Below are 25,058 nucleotides of genomic sequence, written 5' to 3'. Positions count from 1 at the left end.
TCCTTTTTTAGGGAGTGCTGGTGACTGTGACGCCTGACTCGTCCGCTCCTCATGTGTGCCACGCCCCCTGATTACCCATGTGTGCTTCCCCGATTGTTTCCAGTCCTGTCCGGTTATGTTGCCCTGCTTTATTGTATTTAAGTCCTGGTCTCCCCTGTTTCCATGTCTGTCATTGATGGTTGTTTCGTGGTGTTTTTTTAGTGGATGTCCGTGCCTGTCCCTATTAAACCCTCATTTGCCCCGATTCCTGCCTGCCTGCCTGTTTTTGGATCGCTCGCGCTTCCTGAGCGATCTTCCGTCCGGCTCGTCTCGCCGTTACCGTGACAGAATGACAGACCGAAAGAAAAAGAGGAAGCAGGGGAAAGGAAAGCCCCTGCCGGAGCCCATCAGCCTGGGCACGTGCTCCCTCGCCCACTCCTGGCCTCTCGGAGAGGAAGAGAGAGAGGAGCTCGTCTGGGCCTCCGTCCCTGAACCGCTCCCCATGGGAGCCTACTACCTGGCGAGGCTCGGGGCTTCCAGCGAGGACGAGGAGGACACACCCTTCTCGTTCCCTGAACTAGAGCCGATCACTCTGGACCAGCTACCGCCCCTGAGCCGGTATAATTACCGACCCGAGCGTATGGCGAATTGGGGGGGTTTTAGGGCTGTCAGGGACTCGATCCCTCGAGTACCCCGGGTCCCGAAGAGGACCGCGCCCGTATCCCCTTCCCGGGACTTCCCAGTCCCGCCACCGCCGGTTGTCCCTCCAGAGGCGCCTCCCTCATCCCTGCCAGAGGCAGTGACCACTCTGGCAGGCAGGTTTTTCGCCCTCCAAGGGCTCAAAGGTAGATGTTGCTAATGACTAAGGGTTATCAAAGCCAAAGTTGCTTAGGTAAACATTGTCAAGTAGGTATTAGGTGAGAAAACCAAAAGATCTTGATTCAGCCCCACAAACACAAATGCACCGGTCGCCATCTTAAACCTCCCCCCCTTGAAAAATATACACTGCTTAAAAAATTTAAGGAACTATTTTTAATCAGAGTATAGCATCAAGTCTATTAAACTTCTGGGATATTGATCTGGTCAGTTAAGTAGCAGAGGGGGTTGTTAATCAGTTTCAGCTGCTTAGGTGTTAATGAAATTATCAACAGGTGAACTAGAGGGGCAACAATGAGACGATCCCCCAAAACAGGAATGGTTTAACAGGTGGAGGCCACTGGCATTTTTCCGCTCTTGATCTTTTCTGACGGTTTTTTCACTAGTTTTTCACTGGAGCTCAATTGGCATTTTCAATAGAATACCAGAATTTGCAGGTCTGCCACTGGCACCCTGTGCTTTTCACAAATGAGAGCAGGTTCACCCTGAGCACATGTGACAGATGTGAAAGGGTCTGGAGAAGCCATGAAGAACGTTATGCTGCCTGCAGCATTGTTCAGCATGATCGGTTTGGTGGTGGGTCAGTGATGGTCTGGGGAGGCATATCCATGGAGGGCTGCACAGACCTCTACAGGCTAGACAATGGCACCTTGACTGCCATTAGGTATCAGGATGAAATCCTTGAACCCACTGTCAGACCTTACGTTGGTGCAGTGGGTCCTAGGTTCTTCCTGGTGCACGACAATGCTTATTCTCAATCGGCTAAACAAGGGATCTGGCTTTATGATACAAGCCCCGGAAAGCGTCAGATAGCTTGAATGAGGCACACGTGACCCTCAGTAAATCCATCCAATTTACCCAAAATTGTTTGTATATTTCTAATATACTGTTTAAAAGATGATGCGGAAGTTGCTGTATTTGCATTTGGTACTGTATTTGTAACGCAGTTGTCTCACGGGCGACCTTGTTTGCTGCCCTCCAATCAGGATGCGGCGCGCGGAGCGAGCGAATTCAAAAGGAAGGGGAGGCGCCGCCATTATTCCATCAGGCTGCAGCGGTCAGCAGATATTACAGTCGTGGGTTTAATTATGGCTGAAAGCGACGCAGGACAATATCGTTAAGGGAAACCACTTTCTAATACTAACAAGAGGAAGCATCTGCGGCACGGTAAGGCGTTTGTGGGGAATAGATTCGTAGCTGTGACTGCTAATGTACCGAGCTAGTTGTTTTGGACATGGTTTTAAATGCTCGTATTGCAAGAAGACATACACATGGGGTAATATGGGTATTCGAGCGATCGAGACAAATCGTGCATCAGGGAAACACAAACGCTATGAGTCCTCAAAGACGACTTCAATGCCCATCCAGAACTACGTTCAGTGTGGGTCTAGTCCGCCAGATACTGCTTTGGAAGTTCAAACCACCGCCGAAGTTACAGCTTTGGAGGTATTGTGTTCGACATCTTTTTCTGAGTTTTCAACAAGAGCAACACTTACAGTACGACCGAAGTGCTTTAGTCTCTATACGCGGTGAGCCAACATCATTTGTACAGAGCCAATAGTGAAATACACACAGTGTTTCGATCGATGTTCCCGGATTCAGTCATAGTAAAGTTGTTCACCTGCGGGAGGGATAAGACCGCATATATATCTATATTAGTATTACACCGTTCGTCCATCGTGAGCTAAGGTCAGCTGTGAATGAGGACAGCTTTGTAATTATGTTCGAGATAATGTTCGAATGTAGCCCATCTTTTAATAATAATTGTGTATATGCTTTTTTTTTTTCTTTTTGAGGTCTTGTGTCTTAATTGTGATGTTGAAGTCTGTGCAGCAACCCTGTTAAAAGTACTCAAGTCTCACTACTTTAGTGAGAGTAAAGGAGTATCCAGAACAAAAGAGTACTGGAGTAGCGTGTTGGTTTGCTAAATCGGAAAATTAACAAACCCTCAGTTGCGGGCTTTTCCGATCAACAGTACAGACAATTAAAGAACCGAATCTAAAATTAAAATATTCTCTCCAAATAAAACAAACATAATGTGCGCAAATAAAAGACCATATGATTCGTTCGATTATCTCTCAGAACTTGGAAATTCCAAATTGAGTGACATCACGTCCGACAATCTCCCGTTCGAGCTACAGTGCCACAACTCGGAACAAACTTGGCTGCCTCCATGAATACGCTGCTGTGTGTAGTTGCTTTATATTTCAGCAGTTTTGGAGTAAGATTATTATTTCCGAGAGACAAACACACAAGAAACAGGAACTAGTCAAACCACATTAAAAGCTTTATAAAGTATTTTAGTACATTCATAGCGATATTCTTTTTTCGAGAGGCAAGCGAAATATAAACAAACCAAAAAACCTAACAAGTCTGGTAAAATTCTGATATTGCATGCTAGGATACTGTTTACGGTAACGATATGGTATTCCCTAAATCGATCATGTGCAATTACATTTATTAATAATTATAAACATTTTTAAGATTTGTAAAATAGAATTACTGATGTAAGTCATCATTTTAGGAGATTTGAACATCCATGTTGACTCCCCCACTTGTCGCCTTGCTGCTGAGTTTCTTCAATTGCTCGACTGCTTTAATTTAAAACTTGTTGATGTCCCTACACACAACAGGGGGCACACCTTGGACCTGGTCATCACAAACTCTGCTTCTCTCACCAACTTGCAGGTGTATGACCTAGGTGTCTCCGACCACAAGGTAATTTCTATGGAGTTGCCATCTCCTTCTAGCCTCACCAAGCCTGAACGCAATATCTGCTTTAGGAACCTCAAAAACATCAACCCAGAACACGTGGCAGCAGACCTTCAGCATCTTTCCACAAATTTTTCATCAGCTGATGAAGCAGTGGACTACTATAACAGCCATCTGAGTAGCCTTCTGGACCACCATGCCCCTGTTAAAACCAGAGCTGTGACCTTCTCACGCTCAGCGCCCTGGTTCACAGATGGGCTTCGGAAAATGAAGACAGCAGGTCGGATTCTTGAGCGGCGCTATAAAGCATCTGGCCTTACCGTTCACAAGCAAGCCTACCGGGAGCACCAACAAAAATATTTGAAATCTCTCATAGAGGCAAGGTCGAAATTTTTTTCTGACGCCATCAGAAATAGTGCAGGAAATTCCAAACAGCTTTTCTCCACTGTTAACCATCTCCTCGAACCGCAACGCCTCCTCCCACTTACTGGCACCACAGCAGAGCAGTGCAACCATTTCATGGATTATTTCACATCCAAAATTGCACATATTCGCTCTGCCCTTTCCGGTCCTCAGATCCAAACCATTTCCTCAACATGTGCTATTTCTCAGCGCCTAAACTGCTTTTCTCTGGCTTCATCAGAAGAGGTGCAAAACATCATCAGGAAGATGAAACCCTCCACCTGTGCCTTAGACCCTTTCCCAACTTCCCTGGTGCAGACCCATATCACTATCTTAAGTCCCCTTATCACCTCTGTTATAAATAACTCTTCAAACTGGTCATATCCCATCTGTCTTAAAAAAAGCCATTATAAGACCACTTCTCAAACACAACCTGGACCCAGAAGTCCTTTCCAATTATAGGCCCATCTCAAATCTCCCATTCATATCCAAAGTGATTGAGAAAGTAGTAGCCATCCAGCTGCATAACCACCTGAAACTCAACAACCTCTATGAAAAATTCCAATCTGGTTTCCGGACAAACCACGGTACAGAAACTGCACTCGTAAGAGTCTCAAATGATCTCCTGATGTCATCCGATGCTGGCTCTTCCTCCTTGCTTATTCTCCTGGACATATCTGCTGTATTTGATACAGTTGACCATGACATCTTATTAAATCGACTACATTCCACCTTTGGACTCACTGACATTGCCCTCAGCTGGTTTCAATCATACCTCGCAAACCGGATAGAGTACCTTGCTATGGGTGACTCCACCTCAAAGCCACACACAGTCTCCTGTGGCGTTCCCCAGGGGTCAGTTCTTGGCCCCATGCTCTTCATTCTTTACCTTTCTCCGCTCGGTCAGGTCATCAGCCGCCATGGATTTTCCTTTCACTGTTACGCCGACGATACACAGCTTTATGTAAATGCCACAGCTGCAACTCCACTCTCATCATCTCCATCTCAACTCACCGTCTGTCTGGAGGAGATAAAGGTTTGGATGGATCACAATTTCCTTCAATTCAACAGCTCCAAAACCGAGGCCATTCTGGTTGGCACCCCTCACCAGATAAAATCATCACCCATAACCAGTATCATCTTCTCTGGCTCTAATATCTCTCTCTCATCAACAGTCACAAATCTTGGCGTAAAAATGGATCCCCAACTCACCTTTGAATCCCATATCAACCATCTCTGTAAAACCTCCTCCTACCATCTCCGGAACATTTCCAAACTCCGCCCCATTCTCTCCCTATCTGATGCCGAAAAGCTGGTCCATGCCTTTATCTCCTCTAGACTGGACTACTGTAATGCACTTCTCTTTGGGATACCTAGCAAGAGCCTGCAGAGGCTCCAATACATTCAAAACTCTGCAGCAAGGATCCTGATGAGAGTGCGAAAACATGAGCACATCACTCCCATTCTTCACTCACTTCATTGGCTTCCCGTCTCCGCCAGGATTGAGTATAAGGTTTTGCTTCTTACACACCAATGCGTCCATGGACATGCCTCCCCCCCCTACCTCAAAGAACTTATCAACCCACAACGCGCAACACGTTCCCTCCGTTCTACGCAGGCTAACCTCCTCCACAAACCAAGAACCAATCTGAAGACTATGGGAGATGGGGCTTTCTGTGCTGCTGCTCCACGCCTATGGAATGCCCTCCCTGACTTCCTGAGGGCACCACAACCCACTGACTGTTTTAAAAAGCATCTAAAGACCTTTCTTTTTAACAAAACCTTTGGTTCCTCCACTTAGAGGTTTTAAATTTGTTTACTTTTAAACTATTTATTTTGTCTCTTTTTATTTTAACTTGTAGCCCTTTGAGATCCTGGGATGTAAAGGGCATTATAAATAAAATGTAGTATTATTATTATTATTATTATTAAGTGTGTAAACCGCCATGCTGAAATAACGTCACAATCTCGGATATCTCAGGAAAATTCTGTCCAACTTCAACGTCAGAAAGGAGGCATGTTTCCGACGGGATTTTTTTCATCCGAGTTCCGCCTCAGAGAGAGAATCGAACGCAGGTATATCCCTTTTTTAATAATCAAAAATCAACCACGTTACACCCATTGGGGAGATTTCATTGGCTTACAGCTCGTGCGGATATGAACTGCATGTGAGATATGTGGAAGGCAGGGCTAGCAAGCGGGAGATGGATGTCACTCTTCTCAGTGTAGAGAATAATAAACAGTGAAGGAGATCTCCTTAGCTATAAGTACCACTACAGTGTCAGAATGTTAAGTGGTTCTTTTTATAATTAAACATGTGCTCCATCAGTCATGTTTCTGTTGACGATCTTGGATATTTGTGCCGACGTCTTGCAGAAGAAAGTTTTAATATGTTGCCCAAAGTTAGGAATACTCCGTAATTTGTGTTTGCTTACATGTATGTACTCTAATTGTTTAGAAGTTGCAGTTTTGTTTAAATGTAAAATGCCTTATATTGGGTAAAAAAAAATCACGTAATTAGGGCTGCAACGATTCGAGTAACTCGAATAACTCGATTACTAAAAATCTCGATGCAAATTCTTTGCTTCGATGCTTCGTGTAATCCGGACAACTACGTGCTGCTTAGTGATCGGCGTGTTTCAATCGGAGGATTAATACTGTCGCACAGTGCTTATTCTGCATTACATGTAGCAGGGTTGATTTGATGGCGCAATGGAGGAAGACAGGGAAAATAGCGAGGACAGTCAGGGAAAAAGACGAAAAATGTCTGTCTAAAGTTTGGGAACATTTCAAACAAAAGAAAAGCAAATACTGTACTGTGTGTCCATTGTAAAACCGAATTAGTTTACCACAATAGCACAACGTCAATGATTCAACATCTCAACAGAAAGCACCCAGTCTATGGAACCAGTCCACAGAGCGGAACCAGTATACAAAGTAAGCGTGAAAAGTATAACAAGATTCAGCCTAAGCAGCCCCTAGTTTTCCTCAGTAAAAACACTGTTAACACAACAGCAGTCAAAATGATGCTGTCGTAGTTTAACACGGAGCTGGAGCCTGTCTGTACACTAAGAGCAAAGAGACGGTTCTGTTACAGAGATGGCGAACTCAGGTGGAGTGAAAGAAAACAACAGCAGTGCTTGCAATCGCTGCTAAACCTTTACTGGTAAAGAGCTGGTGAGAGTCCGTAATCAAACCAGCTGTTAAGCTGAAAGGTGAAGAAAAGCCATGTTTTTAGCTTCATTAGTTGGAGTGATACCTGCAGCATGCAGGGGTGAGTCTAAAGGGAAGCATGGGGTTTACGCAACTAGATCTATTTCAAGGCTTTAGTAATATTATTTTGCAGATTTAGATTAATATGAATAGTATTACATAATGCAGTGATTTTATTTGACATCATTTTATTTATTTTTGCATTTAAGAAAGTGTTTTCTTTTAAAAAGCAAAACAAATATGTCCATAAATGCACTAAAAGGGTTTAGTTCTTTTGGCAGGGGTCTCTGCTGGCTATCCTACGTTCTCACGTGAAGAAAATCGTTCCCTACCACCTGTCAAATCCTAAAATGATCCAAAGGTTAAGCCTGTGTTCCCTATCTCAGCTGAATAACATTTGCTGTCAATTTATTTACCAGTTATTCTTAGCTGGGGTAGGCTTCTTTGTCTGGCGGGACCCCAACTTTCCCTCATGGCAAGGATGAAAGTGGACTGCAAAATGCATTCATGTTGTAGTTCAGTACTCTCATACTGCTATCCAATGAACTTGATCTTGCTTGTGGTTTGCATGCAAGTCAGCTGTGGTATGAGCTGGAATGGTTTGGGGAGGAAAACCGCCTTGATGGGATGGCTGGATACCACTGGTAACAGCCTCACATAAGTCAACGAAAGATGAGATGCAGGAGAAAATGCATTTCATTTGGCAGATATACTCAAGTAAGACTACAAAACGTTCACTGAATACACTAAGATTTCCTCCCCAACAAGTCACTTGATTAAGTGTACCTCGTCCCTACCCACCTCTGCATATTTGACATTTTATTACACATTTCAGGTGGGAACGTGAACTTGGTTGCTGCATATGATGGAAAGGGCTTCGGACATGAGTTTGTCAGATGAGGTAAGGCAACTGGGGGAGAACTGACAGCTAAAACTGAGGACGGGCTGTTGTATCTGGGATGGCCAGTGGGTGCAGTGGCCTTTCAGTGTCATTGTGCCTGCTCTGTAAAGCATGAAGCAGCCTCATGGAGAACCCTATCCTCATGCAGGAGGATTATGCGGATATCCGGACCTATTTCTCCAAGGCTGAATGGGTTCGGCTGCAGAGATGCGAGAAGGTGCACTACAGGAACATGAAGAGGAACCACCAGGCCATGTTGGATATGGGTAGGCTTTGGGCTCCGGCATTAGACTTGGATGAGTACCAAGACTGCAATGAGAGCCTTTATTAGTCCCACCGGTGGGAAATTTGCATAGTCTGCAACTGTGTTTTCTCTAGGGCTGAATTCCACCACCCCAGTGTTCATGAGAAGCAGCCGATCCAGCGGGGTGATGACGGAGAGGTTGGGCGGCGACAAATGCAGCAATTCAGAGGAGTGGACTTCTCACCTTCTGAGAAGGAGCCCGGGGGACAAGGCGAGTGGAGGTGATACTGCCAGTCAGAGGTTTCCTGCTGTGACGGGTGATTCCTTGAAACAGTGTCAGGCATTCATCTGTGTCGTTAAAGGATAAGGCAAAAGTTCCGGGGCCTGGTTTGGGTTTCTGGGCTGTGTCGACCTGGAACTCTTGCAGCTCCTAGCCACTTTTGTGTATCAGTTTCACCCCACACAACTGGAACTGGGACCTTTATGCTGAAGCATGTAAGACACAAAAAGTTTGTAGGTTCACAATGACTTTATTTGAAACTACACCGTCATTCCAAAACAATGGAGGTTGAATAATTTGTTTTATTTGTTAGTTACTGGAGGGATTGATCACAAATTATTTATATTTTGCTTATATGAACCTATCACATGTATATGACGTCTCACTAATAAGCACTGGCAAGTTTCACCCCTTGTACCGACGATATTAGACAGAACTATATTGGTAGCGATTGAAGCGTCTGATACAAAAAAATGGAGATGCAAGCAAAAAATGTATTGGTTGATGCATTAAATGGAATTCTTTTTGTACTCCATGTGTCTGCTCAATTTTTGCTCTGCTGCATCTCTTTTTCTGCACCTATGAGTACCTTCCAAGTTAGCTTGTGCTTGTGGTCAACCAGTCAGCAAGTTTAATGCTATAAGCACCACCGTATTTGAACAAAAAGGACCTAGTCTGGAGTAAGCACTAAAGGGTTCTGGAACTTCTTCCAGGGAACTACAATCGGGCTGAGTTCCCGCAGTGTGAACGTGAGACAAATCCCTGGTTCCAGGAAAAGGTTTTGGTTCCAGACAAAAGCTCAATGTGAAAGTGCCTGTAGTTGCGACCCAAACACAAAGAGCGTTGCGGATATGCGCTAAGGTGATGCAGTCTGCCTGAAGTGATCATTTGTGTTTTCAGCATCCAGGAGTTTCCAGCCTACATCCAGGCGGTCCGGTCAGAGCAGAACCCCTGCTGTGGGATCAGAGTCATGTGCTACAGACCAGGGAAAAAGGGTCTGTTTGTGCTCAACGCAATCTGCTGCTGGCTTTGTATTGCAACATACTAATTAACTGGCACAGTCTCAATGTGTTTGATATCATTTTGGTTTCAGCAGACGTCTTCCTGCAGTAACACCACCTGCCATACAAACCAGCAACCTTCCCAGCAGGGTGTCAGAGAGGTTAAAAAAGAGGAGGGGGAATACCTGATATCTGAGGGTGAAGGGACTGCGAATGAGAGCCCCCCCAAGGTGAAATGGAGTGTAAATGGGTCTCTTTGCAAATGTCACTTTTCCATTCTGAAGTGATATAATTTCTGTGTTTTAATTTAAAAAGCAACCAACGGTAGGTCACACCAGAAATGGACATAATTTCAGTTTAATGTTTATACTTGAAATAATTTGTTTGGTTTCTGCTCCTTTTTTACTATTAAGCAAATAGAAACACCTGTATAGATTTGAGGTGAACAGCTTATTCTGTCTAGTTTGTTTTTGTGACAGAAGGTGAAGAGTGCAGCGGTTCAGGATGTGACTGAGGTGGAGCTGATTGGTTCTCTTCTGTTCGTTACTGGTGGGCGGAGCAAACAGTGTGCGAAACCTCCAAACCCAGGTGATTTTAGCTACCAACATACCATCAAAACTGCAAATGTTTTAGTACATTTGAAGGTAATAGTTTGTGCTTCAGGTTGCCATTTCAAACCAGCAGTGTTAGTACTCGGTAAAATTCAGGCATGTCGGAGATTGCAGTGTGAATTCCACATTGTGAACATAAACTGCGTATAGAGTAACGAAGGCTCTTTGGAAGATACGTTTGCCTTCACTATTTTTCTGACTTTTTTTTCTATTAACTTTTTTCCCTCTCAGTACTGACTGACTTGTTTTCATCTTGTCCCCAGCAAGGAGAATGAATGAATCTCACCCCAAGGAGTATGTCAGACAACTGAGGGCTGGAACTGTCAACACAAACCAGGATTCCCCAACTTCTGCTGGCCCCAGTGCCGCTCAGCCCAGTAAAGACACACTCAGTACCTTGGCAGAAGCCTATACAGACACACTGACAGCACAGCAGGGTTCCCAGGGTAAGAAGACTTTCAATATAAACAGAGACTGTAAAATACACAGGCAGACTCGCACAAAGAAGTCCCATCGGTGTTCTGAGTGTGGGAAGAGCTTCAGTCATTTAGGAAACCTAAAGACTCACCAACGGATTCACACAGGGGAGAGGCCCTACCAGTGCTCCCAGTGTGAGAAGAGCTTCAGTAATTTAAGTCACCTGAAGAGACACCAGCAAATTCACACAGGAGAGAGGCCCTACCAGTGCTCCCAGTGTGAGAAGAGCTTCAGTAATTTAAGTTACCTGAAGACACACCAGCGGATTCACACAGGAGAGAGGCCCTACCAGTGCTCCCAGTGTGAGAAGAGCTTCAGTAATTTAAGTTACCTGAAGACACACCAGCGGATTCACACAGGAGAGAGGCCCTACCAGTGCTCCCAGTGTGAGAAGAGCTTCAGTAATTTAAGTTACCTGAAGACACACCAGCGGATTCACACAGGAGAGAGGCCCTACCAGTGCTCCCAGTGTGAGAAGAGCTTCAGTCATTTAGGAAACCTAAAGTCACACCAACGGATTCACACAGGGGAGAGACCCCACCAGTGCTCCCAGTGTGAGAAGAGCTTTAGTCATTTAGGAAACCTAAAGACACACCAACGGATTCACACAGGAGAGAGGCCCTACCAGTGCACCCAGTGTGGGAAGAGCTTCAGTCAATCAGGAACCCTAAAGAGCCACCAGCGTATTCACACAGGAGAGAGGCCCTACCAGTGATCCAAGTGTGGGAAGAGCTTCAATCATTTAAGTCACCTGAAGACACACCTGCGGATTCACACAGGGGAGACCCTACCAGGGCTCCCACTGTGGAAAAAGATTCAGTGAGTTAGGACCCCTAAAGAAGCACCAGCGGATTCACACTGGGGAGAGGCCCTACCAGTGCTCTCAATGTGAGAAGAGCTTCGGTGATTTAAGAAACCTAAAGACACACCAGCGGATTCACACAGGAGAGAGGCCCTACCAGTGCTCCCAGTGTGGGAAGAGCTTCAGTGATTTAAGAAACCTAAAGATACACCAGCGGATTCACACAGGAGAGAGGCCCTACCAGTGCTCCCAGTGTGGGAAGAGCTTCAGTGATTTAAGAAACCTAAAGATACACCAGCGGATTCACACAGGAGAGAGGCCCTACCAGTGCTCCCAGTGTGGGAAGAGCTTCAGTAATTTAAGTCACCTGAAGACACACCAGCGGATTCATACAGGAGAGAGGCCCTACCAGTGCTCCCAGTGTGGAAACGGATTTAATGAGTTAAGATGCCTAAAGAGACACCAGCGGATTCACACAGGAGAGAGGCCCTACCAGTGCTCCCAGTGTGGGAAGAGCTTCAGTCAATTAAGTCACCTGAAGAGACACCAGCGGATTCACACAGGAGAGAGGCCCTACCAGTGCTCTCAGTGATTTTTCTTGATTAGGATACTTTGAGACACACCACGAGACCCACACAGTTCAGTCAGTCCAATAAATGTTTGTTCTTGAATTTTTCTAAATTGTATTTCTGAAATACCTGTATGTTGGGTCCCCCTCATTAGTCATGTTGATGTTTAGGATTTGTTTGACAAAGATTCAGAGGTGTTTTTTTAATAGTTAGAATATATTGTGAAGGTAGTCTTTGACTGCAAAGCAGTTTTATAAACTGTGAAATTGCACGGTTGTGTATTTTACAGAAGATGGTTTGGCTCACGTAAAATAAAATTCAGAATTTCTGTAAATTTTTCTGTTTGAAATAGCTCCCTGTTCGTAAACATTCATAAAATGTTTTCTGTAAAAGTTGTCTTATGATAATACTGTTTGTTTTCATTTACTAGATTAATGTACATGTATAATCATCCATCCATTTTCCAAACTGTTTATCCTACTGGGTCACGCATCGCAGGGTACACCATTCACTCACGCATGCACACCTATGGGCAATTTAGCAACTCCAATTAGCCTCAGCATGTTTTTGGACTATGGGGGGGAAACCGGAGTACCCGGAGAGAACCCCACGACAACATAGGGAGAACATGCAAACTGCACACATGTGACCCAGGCGGAGACTCGAACCCGGGTCCCAGAGGTGTGCGGCAACAGTACTAACCAATGCACCACCATGCCGCCCCGCATGTATAATCAAATCTTTAAAATTGTAGGTCACATGGTATTCTAATACCTATTAAGCAACAAAACTTCAACAATGAACATTCAGCAATGACCCAAATACAATGGTCTCATGTTGTCTTTAGAAGTTGAATCATTTGAATTCATACTAAATGGAAAACATTCAGCCAAACAGCAACTCTCACTAATTTGGGACATGTCAGAGGCATGTAAAAGACAAATATTTAAATATGTGCAGAGTTAAATCTGCTGCTTCTAAAACAGGTTACATATTGCCACTTTTTAGGCCAAAATGAGTTGTTACTGGTGATCACGACGAAACGGAACTGCTAAATTTGTACCAATCAAGATGCATCTTTGATGAGCTGACATGCAAATGGACCTACTGGGATGCTTATGCCTGTTAATCGGTTTGTTTCGTAGTACCTCTTGACCGAGTTTGACGTGAGAATGGTGTGTTCCTTTGTTCGGTATGATTTTTGTAGTGCTTTGTCTACAGTACGTTTGGTGATATAGTAATCATGGCCCCTATGAAAGTGAACATGATTGCAGGAAACCAAAGAGGAAAGCAGTGAGGGTATTTGTAGAACGTAAAAAGGAAATTATAGCAAGACTTGAAGGTGGTGCACGTGAGTCTACTTAGGCAAGTTAGCTTTGGGTTGCATTGGGAAGTTGGGTTTTGTTTCATTTTCACGCCATGCATGCATGTGACCTGTAGGATTTACAAAATTACATCGCAGACATGGATTACTGATGATGAACAACTTGCAGTATATATTTGAGAAGAAATGAAAGTTATGAACATATATGACTTTATTAGTGGTAACGCAGGGTGGCGTGGTGGTGCAGTGGCTAGCCCTGTTGCCTCATGCTTCTAGGAGCTGGGTTCAAGCCCCTGCTAGGGTTTCATGTGTGTGGAGCTTGCATGTTTTCCCCATGTTATCGCGAGGTGTCCTCCAGGTACCTCCATGCTCAGGCTAAACAGAGTTACCAAATGGTTCATAGGTGGTCATGTGTCAGTGTGCCTTGCAATGGGTGTCTCATCCTGGGTTATTCCCTGCTTTGCACCAATTGGTTCTGGACTGGGGCGGCATGGTGGTGCAGTGGTTAGCACTGTTGCCTCACACCTCTGGGACCCGGGTTCGTGACAATTGGTACACCTTTTTGTACCGTGTTAGAGTCCAGGGCTTTTAAGTGAACTGCCCTCTTTAAACTACTCATAATGAGTGTTAGACTTGTGAGATGTGTGTCAGGTTTGTATTGAATATGGATCATTAAAGTGTGTTTGATACAGGGACAAAAATTTTAACTTAATTTTATAAGCTTTCACAAATTATATCCTATTGGGTTTAATAAATTTACCAGACCTAGCATTGTGAACCACGTTGTCCCAACGTCAGATAGCATCTACACACTGTAAAAAAATATTTGTAGAATTAACACTGAAGTGGCATAAAATCATGACATTAAAAAACTCTAAATGGAAATGCAATGGAACATTGTTTACAGTAATATTTAGTCAAATGATTAATCAAACATTTCTTTGTAGAAATTACCTAATACTGTAGTTTAAATGGAACAATATCGTAATACAAAAACCAGTGTAAGGGTCAGTCCATACCAAGTCAACCAGGGGCTCCGTGGGCATCATCCCTGATTTTGATGAAAACTTTTTTTTGATCCTTATAGAGAACACTGAAAATTCCCCAAGCTTTACTGAAATATTCTGATGCAGTCCAAAGGTACGGCCCTTTCAAATTTGGGTGCCACGCCCCTTTTTTGCACTCGCGAATCACGCATATAATTTGTAAGGGTTTTCAGGAGACCATATCTTCATCTCTAAGCATGCTAGAGAGCTGAAAATTGCTCTCCTGACCTAGTTTCCCTGCTCTTTCAGAATCTCAAAAATGATCTCTTGGCAGCTGAACGGAAAGACTTGAAAATGTCATATTCAAAATCAGGAATGATGCCCATGAAACTTTTCTGGGCATTGGTTGATTTGGCACGGACTAACCCGTAATACAGTTTAAATTACAACATGATAGCATTAAAATAACATTTCTGTCAGGTAAATTTTTCATGTATATGTGTCATGCCCAGCTCGTCCTCTCCTCATGTGTGCCACGCCCCCTGCTTACCCGCATGTTCTTTCCCGATCGTACCCAGCTGTGTCCGTTTACTTTGATTAGTCTCTGTGTATTTAAGTCCTGGTCTGACCTGTTCCCCTTGTCCGTCATTGATGTTGTTTGTGATGTCAGTCAGCGTGAGATGTTTCCTGCTCCCGTCTCGTATAATAAATCCCCGTTCACCCTGCTTACGCCTGCTTGCCTGCTTACTACCTGCTCGCCTGCCAGCGCGTTCGCCCGCTTCCCGGACGATCGTGACAATATGTATATGTAGCGATGATTTGGTGAATTTCCACATTATTATCTCTTGTGTGTTCACAGGCCAGACACCACTTTTAGATACTTAAGATACTGAAAATGCCGCACTGTTATGATTCTACATTGTCTTCTTGCATAAGTTTTAAAATAACCTTTTCATTTTTGTTACATTTATTTAGTCCCTATATTTCAAATCAAATAACTTTTATTGTCACATCACAAGAGCAAGTAAACTAGTGAAAGACTTGAGTCATGAGTTTCCTGTAAGCAGTGTAGTATATTGAATAAGTGCACGTTGTACATAAAACGACTGTATAACAGCATGCACTACATATGCACAGGGACAGTATAATATACAATACAATTTCACAGAAGAAGTAACACCTCAGGAATCTGCTGTGTGTTGGAAAAGCAAAAGACATTCTTATGAGGACATTAATGTCCCGATACTGGATAAAGAAGACAAGTGGTTTGAGAGAGGGGTGAGGGAAACTGCATGTCCGAATCCACAACCCCTCACCCAACAGAGGTGGAGCCCTTAGGCACAACCTGTCTTCAATTTATCATGCTGCCCTTTCATCCTTTCCCAGGAAAATCAAACCCAATTCACACCTCCACCAGGTGGAGCACTCTCAACGACCCACTCTATAGGGGTAGGGGGGACTGCTAAAGGTTTGACTGTTACATCTACCCACAACTTCCCCTCCCTTTTGTTTCACTCAGTGAGCCTATTCAGGGCAGGTGTGAAATGAAACTACCCAGGAGGATAAATTTGTGGTCACTAACAACCTTTCTCAGACTGAAGAAGCTGCTTGGATAAGCAGTGAAGCGTTTCTACCTTACAAGAGAGAAGTCCAGTTGCCATGACTGAACCACCAGACTGATTCACCTGGATGACTGAGAATCTTCACAGACAAGTTTCACCAGTAGAAACAGAATCCACAAAATTAGAATGAATTAGTTAAGAGAACATTTTTTAAATATATATGTATATATCACTCTCAGGCTGAAATGGACTGAAGCAATGTCATAAGTCATATACAGTAGTACCCTGGTGTACATCATTTTGGCAAACATCAAACTCCATTCTACTTATTTGTAGTCTGTAGTCACTTATATTACAGTAATTTCTATTTAGTTTTTCTGACTATATAAAAAATGATGTGAGAGGGATATAGGGCTTTTGAAGGAACAAACAGTCATGCTGAGGTCCCAACAGATTTTGTATTAAAAGTAATACAAAATAACCTTGCATTAAAATCGATACCAAGATATTGTATCAAAAGCAATGCAAAATGACCTTGTATATCAAATAGTATTATATATCATAGCCAATAATAATAGGTGCAAAGATACGAGTGATTATGTATTTATATAGAAAAGAGGTCCCAACAGATTTTGTATTAAAAGTAATACAAAATAACTTTGCATTAAAATCAATACCAAGATATTGTATCAAAAGCAATGCAAAATGACCTTGTATATCAAATAGTATTATATATCATAGCCAATAATAATAGGTGCAAAGATACGAATGATTATGTATTTATATAGAAAAGAAGCAATAATACATAAAAAATGCATTATTTTATTATTTCACAAGCGATTCGCTCTCAATTTTCCAATTTTGTCCAAGTAATGCAGCTTGCAGTTCCAATCAAAAACAATAAGACAAGTTCCCATAATCAGCACGTTCCCCTCTTTCTGAAGATAAGGTAAGCGTCCACACACCGATCGCTAGGTGCGGTTTTAATCAGAAATAATATAAGTGTCCTTGGTCAACACTTCCCCGTTCTCCTGAAGACAAGATAGGCATCCCATACACCGCTCAATGGTTTACAAAATATATTGGACCATTCTTTCTCTTCTCAGGAAAACCCCTCAGAAAAAGTTATCGTCCTTCAACAAAGTATCTGAGGACAAGGATTTTTACGACAAAATAAGGATCTTTTCGTGATAAAAGTTATTTCTGAGAAACAAGTTATATAAGTGATCAGTAAAAACATGTTTATACAGTTCACCCTTGATATAATAATATTATGGGTGAATCATGGATGATGTATTTGAATCTCAGGGTAATTAGTCCATACACGGTCAGAATCAATCCACACCTCAATCACCTCATATGTATCACAGTAACAGGAGGACAATGATTAATTCTAGGCAGCGTAATCGTCCGCAAGTTCATCCTAATACACTGAGTACTAGGTGAACTTCGACTTTCAAGACTGGAAAGTGAACACTGACTTAATTTTGTAATGAATTAAAGGTGCATTTACGTGAATGGAAATAACTGCGTCTATTTATTAGTCCTTCTTGGGCATTTTAAGGCATTGTATTCGGGTTACGTAAAAAATCGGCTTAAGATGGAGCTCTCGGAACCGATTAATGACGTAAGGCGGGGTGTGACTGTACCTTGTACATTCCCGCCAAAACTAACGGCTGTGTGTGTGAATTTCAAATTAGGCGGGTTCTACCTCCTCAACTCACTTGTTTTCTTTCTTTCATTGGTTTATTTAATTGTCACCAGCTGACAATACGGGCCAGTCAACATGAATACCTGAAGAATAATGACAGAACAACCTTTTGCAGTTCTAAGCTAACAATTAATTTCCCTCAAACTGGACCGTTTGGTGCTAGCGTTTCATTAGGCTTTTTGTAACCAAGAGTATATTCTGCAGTTAAAAATAACGCTGATTGACTGGAGGATATTTAGCCTGGTGGATGTGCTGAAGTTTTTTTTCTGGGTTTTTTCACGTGCATGGAGGGTATTTGGCAGTTTTAATAGCTGTCGCTATAGCTAGCTAACAATTCTGCCGTCATTGCAGCAAAACACTACATGACGTATATGCTCCACTGTAGAATTCACAGGAACGAACCACATTGTTTTTTAAATGCCATGTCACTGACATTTTGCACTTATACAGTTTTTAAAGCTCATTTTTATAGGGTTCACAATGTGCCTGCACTCTCTGTCACTCCTGCAACCATTGTAGAAATTTTAAATGCACCATTTTGCTCTATGAGTACCAGTTTCAGACTGTGAAAGAGCTAATATCCCACTTTAAGGAACGTGTAGTGGAGGGGCGAGTTGTGGCATGTCCAGTAACTGGTTGTAAAAATACATTCACCGTGAAATCATCCTTTAGTGCTCACATGTCCAGGAAACATGTTTGGTAAATAGCATAAGTGACATGTACAGAGAAATTATTTCAGTCTTCTGTCACTCCATGTGAAGAAACTTCCCACAACTCAGATAGTGCTGAAGGCACTTAATTGACACAGATTTCCAGTGAAACCTTTCTTAGGAATGTATGTTTATTCTGCCTAAAATTGCAAGGGGAGCTGCTTCTTCCACCTTCAACAACACATACAATTATCAAAGACATGCAAAATGTGCCTGACTTGGGGCAGGATTACACTACATTCACTTTTTAAAAATGACATGAGCTTAACAGATGATGCTAAAATATGCAATTGTGTGAAACATTCAGATCTGTTCTCTTCCTGTCATCGGGGACTGAGAATAACATGTGCAAGAGCTGATACATTCACAACTGTTCAAGTACATAGAGACTAAAAGAATTACATTAGGAAATGGTGAAAATATGACAGAAAGGTTTGCTTACTACATACCTGTGACGCACACATTGGATAGTTTATTTAAATCAGAATTGTGGAAAAATTCGGTGTCCCAACCATCTTGTGAAACAGACTCGTATGTTTTTAGTGATATAAGTCATGGACAAAGCTTTAAGTCCAACCAGTTCTTTATTGAAAGTCCAGGATTTCTGAAAGTAATTCTATACCAGGATGCTTTTGAAATTGTTAATCGCCTTGGCTAGGCTAAGAAAACACATAAAGTTGTTGCAGTCTTTCTTTGACTTTTTGAGTCTTTCTGTAGCAAATTTACAATACTGATCACATGTCCATTGTCTTAACGTGCAGAGACAATGACCTGAAACCCTTTGTAAGCGCTAAGGTTTTCTCAGAAAAGTTAGTGGATTTGAAAGATTTGGAAGAAAATGGAATAACGCTTGGTGGCAAAGCGTTCAAAGGGGCTTTGTATCGTATTGCTGGTGATAATTTGGGATCACATAGCATTGGTGGATTTACTGAGAACTTCAGTCATTCTCAGAACTTTTGCAGATACTGTGAAGTCACACAAAGACAGTTTCAGAGTGATGACGTCCCCTGAAAGTTACAATTCTGCTGTTGGTGATCTACAAGCTGGAGTCAAGCAATACATCAAAGGCATAAAGGTAAACTCTGTTTGCAATACTTTGAAATCTTTTCATGTATGCCAGCCTGGTCTCCCGCCTTGATTAGGTTACGACATATTTGAGGGCGTCTTATCCTATGATGTTGCACCATACTTGAAGTATTTCATTAATAAGAAGAAAAAGATTTGATTGTCACAGGTGGCCTATCTTCATATTATAATTCAAGGTTATATAGATTCAAGAAAGTGTTTGTTTCCTGTGAGTCCACTAAAGCAAACCACCATTTCTTGCAGCATTGGCGCTCTGCTCAGATTATGGACAATGCCTTTTGAGAGCAAATACAGCTACTTCAAGAGATGTGCCAGACATTTGAAAAACTTTAAAAACATCTGCCTAACTTTATCCGAAAGACATCAGACAGTATATGAATACAGCTTCTTTCAAAAAGATTTATGACCTAAAGGTCATAAAGGTCACGGGGGGGGGGGGGGGGGGAGTTTGGGGAGTGGTTGTGGTGTTTAAATTAATTATTTATTATTATTTTACATTATTTATTATTTTAAATTATTTGTTTATTTATTTATTATTTTATATTTCTTTTTTAAATTATAATTTTATATTGAGGAGAGTGCTTATGAGTGTGTATTATTTTAATAAGTTATTATTTATTTATTATTATTTTTAAAATTATAATTTTATATTGAGGAGAGTGTGGGTTTTTTTTTGTCGGGCACAGCCAGGGTGTGGGGGCTGAGCAGGGTGGGTTACCTGATGGAGTGTGAGCATACGCTGTGCGGTACTGTGGTAAGGTCCCGGGCTTTGGAGAATCCGCAAAGGACTCGGAGAGAGCGATGCTGTGTGTCTGGTGCGGTACTGCGGTAAGGTCCCCACAGCTTTGGATAATCCGCAAAGGACTCGGAGCGAGCGATGCCGGAGAGCTGAGAGCCGTGCTGCTGCGTGAGTCTGATGCCGGAGAGCTGAGAGCCGTGCTGTGCGAGTCTGAGAGAATGAGACTCTGGGAGAAAATGATAAAGTTGGAGCAAAGAATGAGAGGAGGCGGAGGGTCTCACGTCCAATAAAAACGCTTGGCGGTAGTTTTGACCGTGTATGTGTTTTTCCTCATGCAACCGTTTGTACATCCCGGTAGGTCATCTGGGTCATCTCTAATAACTTGGGCCACACATCAAGTTGGACATGTTGTCCCCCAGTAAATTCTGTTTGAAATTTTGTCATATATGACACAAGTACAAATATGGGTTAAAAGAGAAACACGGCGACGAACATAAAAAAAAACCACCCGCAGATATATTTTCTATTACGCAGCGCTCCCACGACTCTTTTTTGGGTAATGTGTTATTTGAAATAAAATCTTAAGCATTTCGCCAACAAGAATCAGGAATAACGCGGGCGATCCTTGTTAAAATAACTCGATCCCTCTCTCCATGTCGCGCTTGTGCATGCAGCCACGATACCCACACACCACTGTCTTTTATTGAAAACAGCTGAGGCAACTCGTTTTCGGAACTTTAAAGTGTGTATACAATAAGTAAACGCGTGTAAAAGAAGTATAAAATGTGTTATAAAGCACATAGCCAACCCTAATTAATAAAGAATTTAAGCATAATAGCCCAGACGTACCATGGCCTATAGCTGGTAGAAATGGAGCTATCCTACTGCCTACAAGATAAAAGCATATGGCACCAAATTGGAATCAGTAGTCTTTAAAAGAATAAATGGACTAGCAACTGTCTCTGGGGGAGCACCCCCGGTTAGGTACTATTAAGCAGCATTTAGTGACATGCATCAAAACACATTTTTAAAAACTTTGACAGAATAAAGTCTTAGTTATTTTAATAAATACGTTTTTCAGTAAACGGTTATTCACGCGCATGCACACAAACACACACCCCGGAGGTCAAACTAAAAAAAAAAAAGTTGATACAAACTACAGTTGTATCGGACACGCACACAAAAACACAAAAGAGTTTGCTCAATCAAAAAAACACCAAACATATATTTCACGTTTTTTATTAAAATGTATAAAGATAGTTCTGTTATAGTGAAATTTTAAATTAATATGAGTGGGAGTCATTTAAGTCATTTAGGCAACAAGATTTGAGGAAGAACCTAAATAGCGGCTAGAAATGACCAACCAGGCAGGCAGAAGTCTGCTTTTCTTGTCTCACAAGTCATGGAAGGGTGGGAGGGGGGCCACATAAGTGTGGAGTAGGAACTGTGGAATCAGGCAGGGGTGTAAGAATTTAGGATATAGTCTTGTTATTTTAAAGAAGGTGTACATGATTATTTAATTACATTTAATAGCAACCAGTAAGCTGCATTTAGCACCATGCTGCAAATACACATTAAAAACTTTAAAGAATGGTAATATAACTTGACCATAGTTTTTAGTTACACAAATATTTTAAGACGTAACATGAAAGTTTTTCAAAGTAAGATGTACAAATGTTTTAAGACGTAACATGAAAGTTTTTCAAAGTAAGATGTACATATGTTTTAAGATGTAAGATGTTTGGGTGTTTTACAAAAACATTTTGTTATGTGTTTGCAGCCCAAATGTATTTTTAAAATGTACAAAGTTTTATGCATTCATTTTGTGAATTAGTTTTGAAATCTAATATGAACATGGCTTTTATTTTACAAAAGCAAAGTTGTAAAAATTTTGTAGGCTTTTTATCAGAGATTTTGTTAATGTAACATGAAGTTTTTTTAAATTTTCAAAGTTGCACAAGCGTTTTAAAATGTATGATTTATACGTGTGTTGTATTTTTAAAGCTTGTACAAAAATGTTTATGTACATTTATCAAATGAGTTTTTAAAATGTACCATGACCGGGTGTTTTATTATTCAAAATAAAAGTTGTACATATGTTTTGTTATATGTATGCAGCACGGTTGTGTTTTTAAAATGTACAAATTTTGTGGTGTGGTGGGAATAAAGCGTATTTAAAGGGGTACCTCTCATGGAATCTACCAATCTTTACCAGCTGATGAACCCTGAGCCATATGGGGACTGGGGGTTTTAACCATGAGACTCGACATCTACGCATTAGATCCTTATGTTAGCAATGGTCCCCATGCATGTTCACAGTGTAGGGTCAGGTCCAGAGAAAGCTGTAACTACGAGTGCAGCTGATTAATAGCATTTAATTTATAACAGTAGGAGCTAGTAAACTGCATTTAGCAGTCGCATTAAAACACGTTAAAGACTTTAAAGAATAAAGCCTTAGTTATTTTTTAATAAAGATGGCTTTTCAGTAAATGTTGGCTTTCCTACAAGGTGACCCCCGAGACCTATGCTTATAGCATCCGGGTGCCCGATTTGAGATGCTTACTCAGGATGCCATGTTAACATCGGTAACTGAGCTGCACCATGTGTCATACTTAATGAAACTTAGTCCTAATTCAACAGAACCAGTCGTCATCCACTTTGCAGTGAGATTTCTGAGCGAAAAGTGAGCGAAGTTTCATTTTCTTACTTTACCACCTATCGGTTAGTAAGGGAAATGGAGGCAGTAATATGTCGGACACGTCAATGGCACTGAGCGCGAGGGAGTGTGCGGTGTGGCGCGAGCTGCTAGCTGATGTAACGCTGCGAACAGTGGGGCTCTTACGTTTTTAAGATGCGGCTAACTATCCCCGAGACACTTTAGCCAGGTGTGTGTATATTTGCTCTTAAAGCTGCTGTCAACGCCAGGAGGGAGCTGGCTAGCAATATCATCTTTAGCTGGTCTTAAAGCTTGCTGTATTTTTCATTCAGTACATACACGGTTTAGAAGAAAACCTAGTCAACATTTAAATAAATAAAAAATAAACGTACAAAACTATTGAAATCCACCAGAAGCATGTGCATATTTTTCTGGTTTGCATTTTGTGTGTGTGTGTGTGTCTGTGTGTGGTTGTCTAAGCACCGTCGGCCTAGTGTTTGATAGGTGATGGAGAAGCATACGGTCGTAAACTGCATGCGCTTATGCCAACAGGTGTTTAACATACAAACATAGACGCTTTATTTAACGTAAAACATTTAAAGGCTCATTCTGTTTTGTCGACATTCTTAATTTTATTCAAGTAGCCTCTAATCACCTTACACTTGTTCTATTTTACTGTAGAGTATTTTAAAACAATGTCACTGAAATGTCACTACATGTCAAAGCTAACAAGGTAACATGATTGTATCAGCAGAACAAAAAGCCGTCGCCTGGATATGTATAGACAGATCATGTATTGCTCAGCAAATCGACAGCATTTTTAAATCTATTTGTATTTACACAAATATATTGGGAATGAAGCGTCGCGTTTTAAGAGGCAGACATTGAGGCCGAATTTAAGTTGGTCACAAATGTATTTTTCTTCTGCAGCTAGAAGCGTCGTCTGAGCCTGATTTTAACTGGCATGTAGGTGTGGGATTCTTGTAGTAGAAGTTATGTGAATTGTGGTACTCTGAAATTAAGTGATATGTGTATTAGAATCGTGAAGTGTCATCTTCCTTTTGTTTTAGGTTCCCCCTGGGCATTTTTATGAACTGTATTGCAATATCAGACAGTGCGTCATGAATTTCTGAAGGCATGTTATATATGACGATTTCTTGGATACGTCTCTTGTACAGTATTTTGCAGTTTGTCAGGACAAGACTGTTTGCCTAATGTGACATGGTGAACAAGTCCTGTGATTAAAGCATGTCTGCTGCTTAAAACATTGTGTTGTATGCTGAAGGTTTCTTGCCGGTACACGTTGAATTACCGTTCCATTAGAATATTCAAGTGTTATTTTTTAAATCATTTAATGAAATAGGTATTTATCTCATCATTGATGATGACTGTGGTCCACCTGTATGACAAGTAACCTGTCCCGTACAGAGGTTTCTTCAAGGCCTGTTGTGGGAACCCCATGGTGTAGCATTATGAGAAAGTATACAGGGAGTAGTACAAATGCCCCTCTTTTACTCATTTTGGATGCTTAAATTACTAAATGGTGTCTTTAATGCTAATCTGTATGATTCTATGGTCTGAGTGAGTCTCCAGTACTACATGAATGGTAAACTTAAAAACTCTACTTCTCTTAGCTTAATAATATTTTCTTTCTTGAGTTGAATTAGTTTGTCTAATTTTCATTTTATTGATTTTCTGCACATTGGATTATTTATTGTCTTAAAGGCTAGAGGGGGTCTGTGCTTGTGACCTGGCAATTATTTTCGGTGTTTGTCACTAAACTTGCAATATAAAAATTGAAGGCAGGTCTGTGACCTGTGCTTGCAACAAAAAACATCTAAGTGGTAGTAGGCAAAGCACAGCACTGCCTATACTTTCTGAAAAGGCTAATCTTTATGGCACAGGCAGGAAAAAGGTGATGATCCACTAGCAGCTCCAAGACGAAAATGGGGTTTATTAAAGAAAAACAGACCACCTTGGGGAAAAATACTAAACAAAAGGACCGCGAGGCGTCCGAAACAAGCTGGGAGAAATAAGAATGAACTAAAGAAATCATTAAGTAACACAACTAAGGAACTGGGCTAAACAGAGAGCAGGACTAAAAAACCAAGCACACAGTTCACAACTAACACTGACCACAGACAGGCAGACGGACAAACGAATGAATGTGCGTGCACGCGCACACATACAAACGCACACCCACTGCCACCCCAGTCT

General features: G+C 41.8%; 2 protein-coding genes across 3 annotated transcripts in view; both read left to right on the top strand.

Annotated features, from left to right (window-relative positions):
* The window catches only part of LOC125716002 (zinc finger protein 436-like), a 36,316-nt gene extending 23,915 nt beyond the window's left edge, over positions 1–12,401 (top strand). Inside the window, exon 10 of the mRNA XM_048988206.1 lies at positions 11,866–12,401. Within this exon, the coding sequence (XP_048844163.1) occupies positions 11,866–12,090 (225 nt within the window). The 3' untranslated portion in view covers positions 12,091–12,401. The remainder of the gene's footprint in view (positions 1–11,865) is intronic.
* Positions 1,892–11,560, top strand: LOC125716006 (zinc finger protein 436-like). 2 transcript variants are annotated; one of them, XM_048988211.1, is made up of 9 exons: positions 1,892–2,022; positions 8,018–8,083; positions 8,232–8,349; positions 8,462–8,608; positions 9,508–9,602; positions 9,704–9,838; positions 10,088–10,196; positions 10,483–11,195; positions 11,280–11,560. In XM_048988211.1, exons 2-9 carry the CDS (start codon positions 8,045–8,047, stop codon positions 11,409–11,411), a joined length of 1,488 nt encoding a protein of 495 aa, XP_048844168.1. In that variant the 5' UTR covers positions 1,892–2,022; positions 8,018–8,044; the 3' UTR covers positions 11,412–11,560. The 2 variants fall into 2 exon arrangements, with proteins under 2 accessions (XP_048844168.1, XP_048844167.1); XM_048988210.1 differs by having other exon boundaries at positions 10,483–11,560.
* Positions 12,402–25,058: the final 12,657 nt, after the last annotated feature.

This window comes from Brienomyrus brachyistius, chromosome 20 (assembly GCF_023856365.1).
Source record: "Brienomyrus brachyistius isolate T26 chromosome 20, BBRACH_0.4, whole genome shotgun sequence".
In the NCBI taxonomy this organism is placed as follows: Eukaryota; Metazoa; Chordata; class Actinopteri; order Osteoglossiformes; family Mormyridae; genus Brienomyrus; species Brienomyrus brachyistius.
Note: the sequence above shows the minus strand (reverse complement) of the source record. Positions and strands in the feature narration are given on the sequence as shown.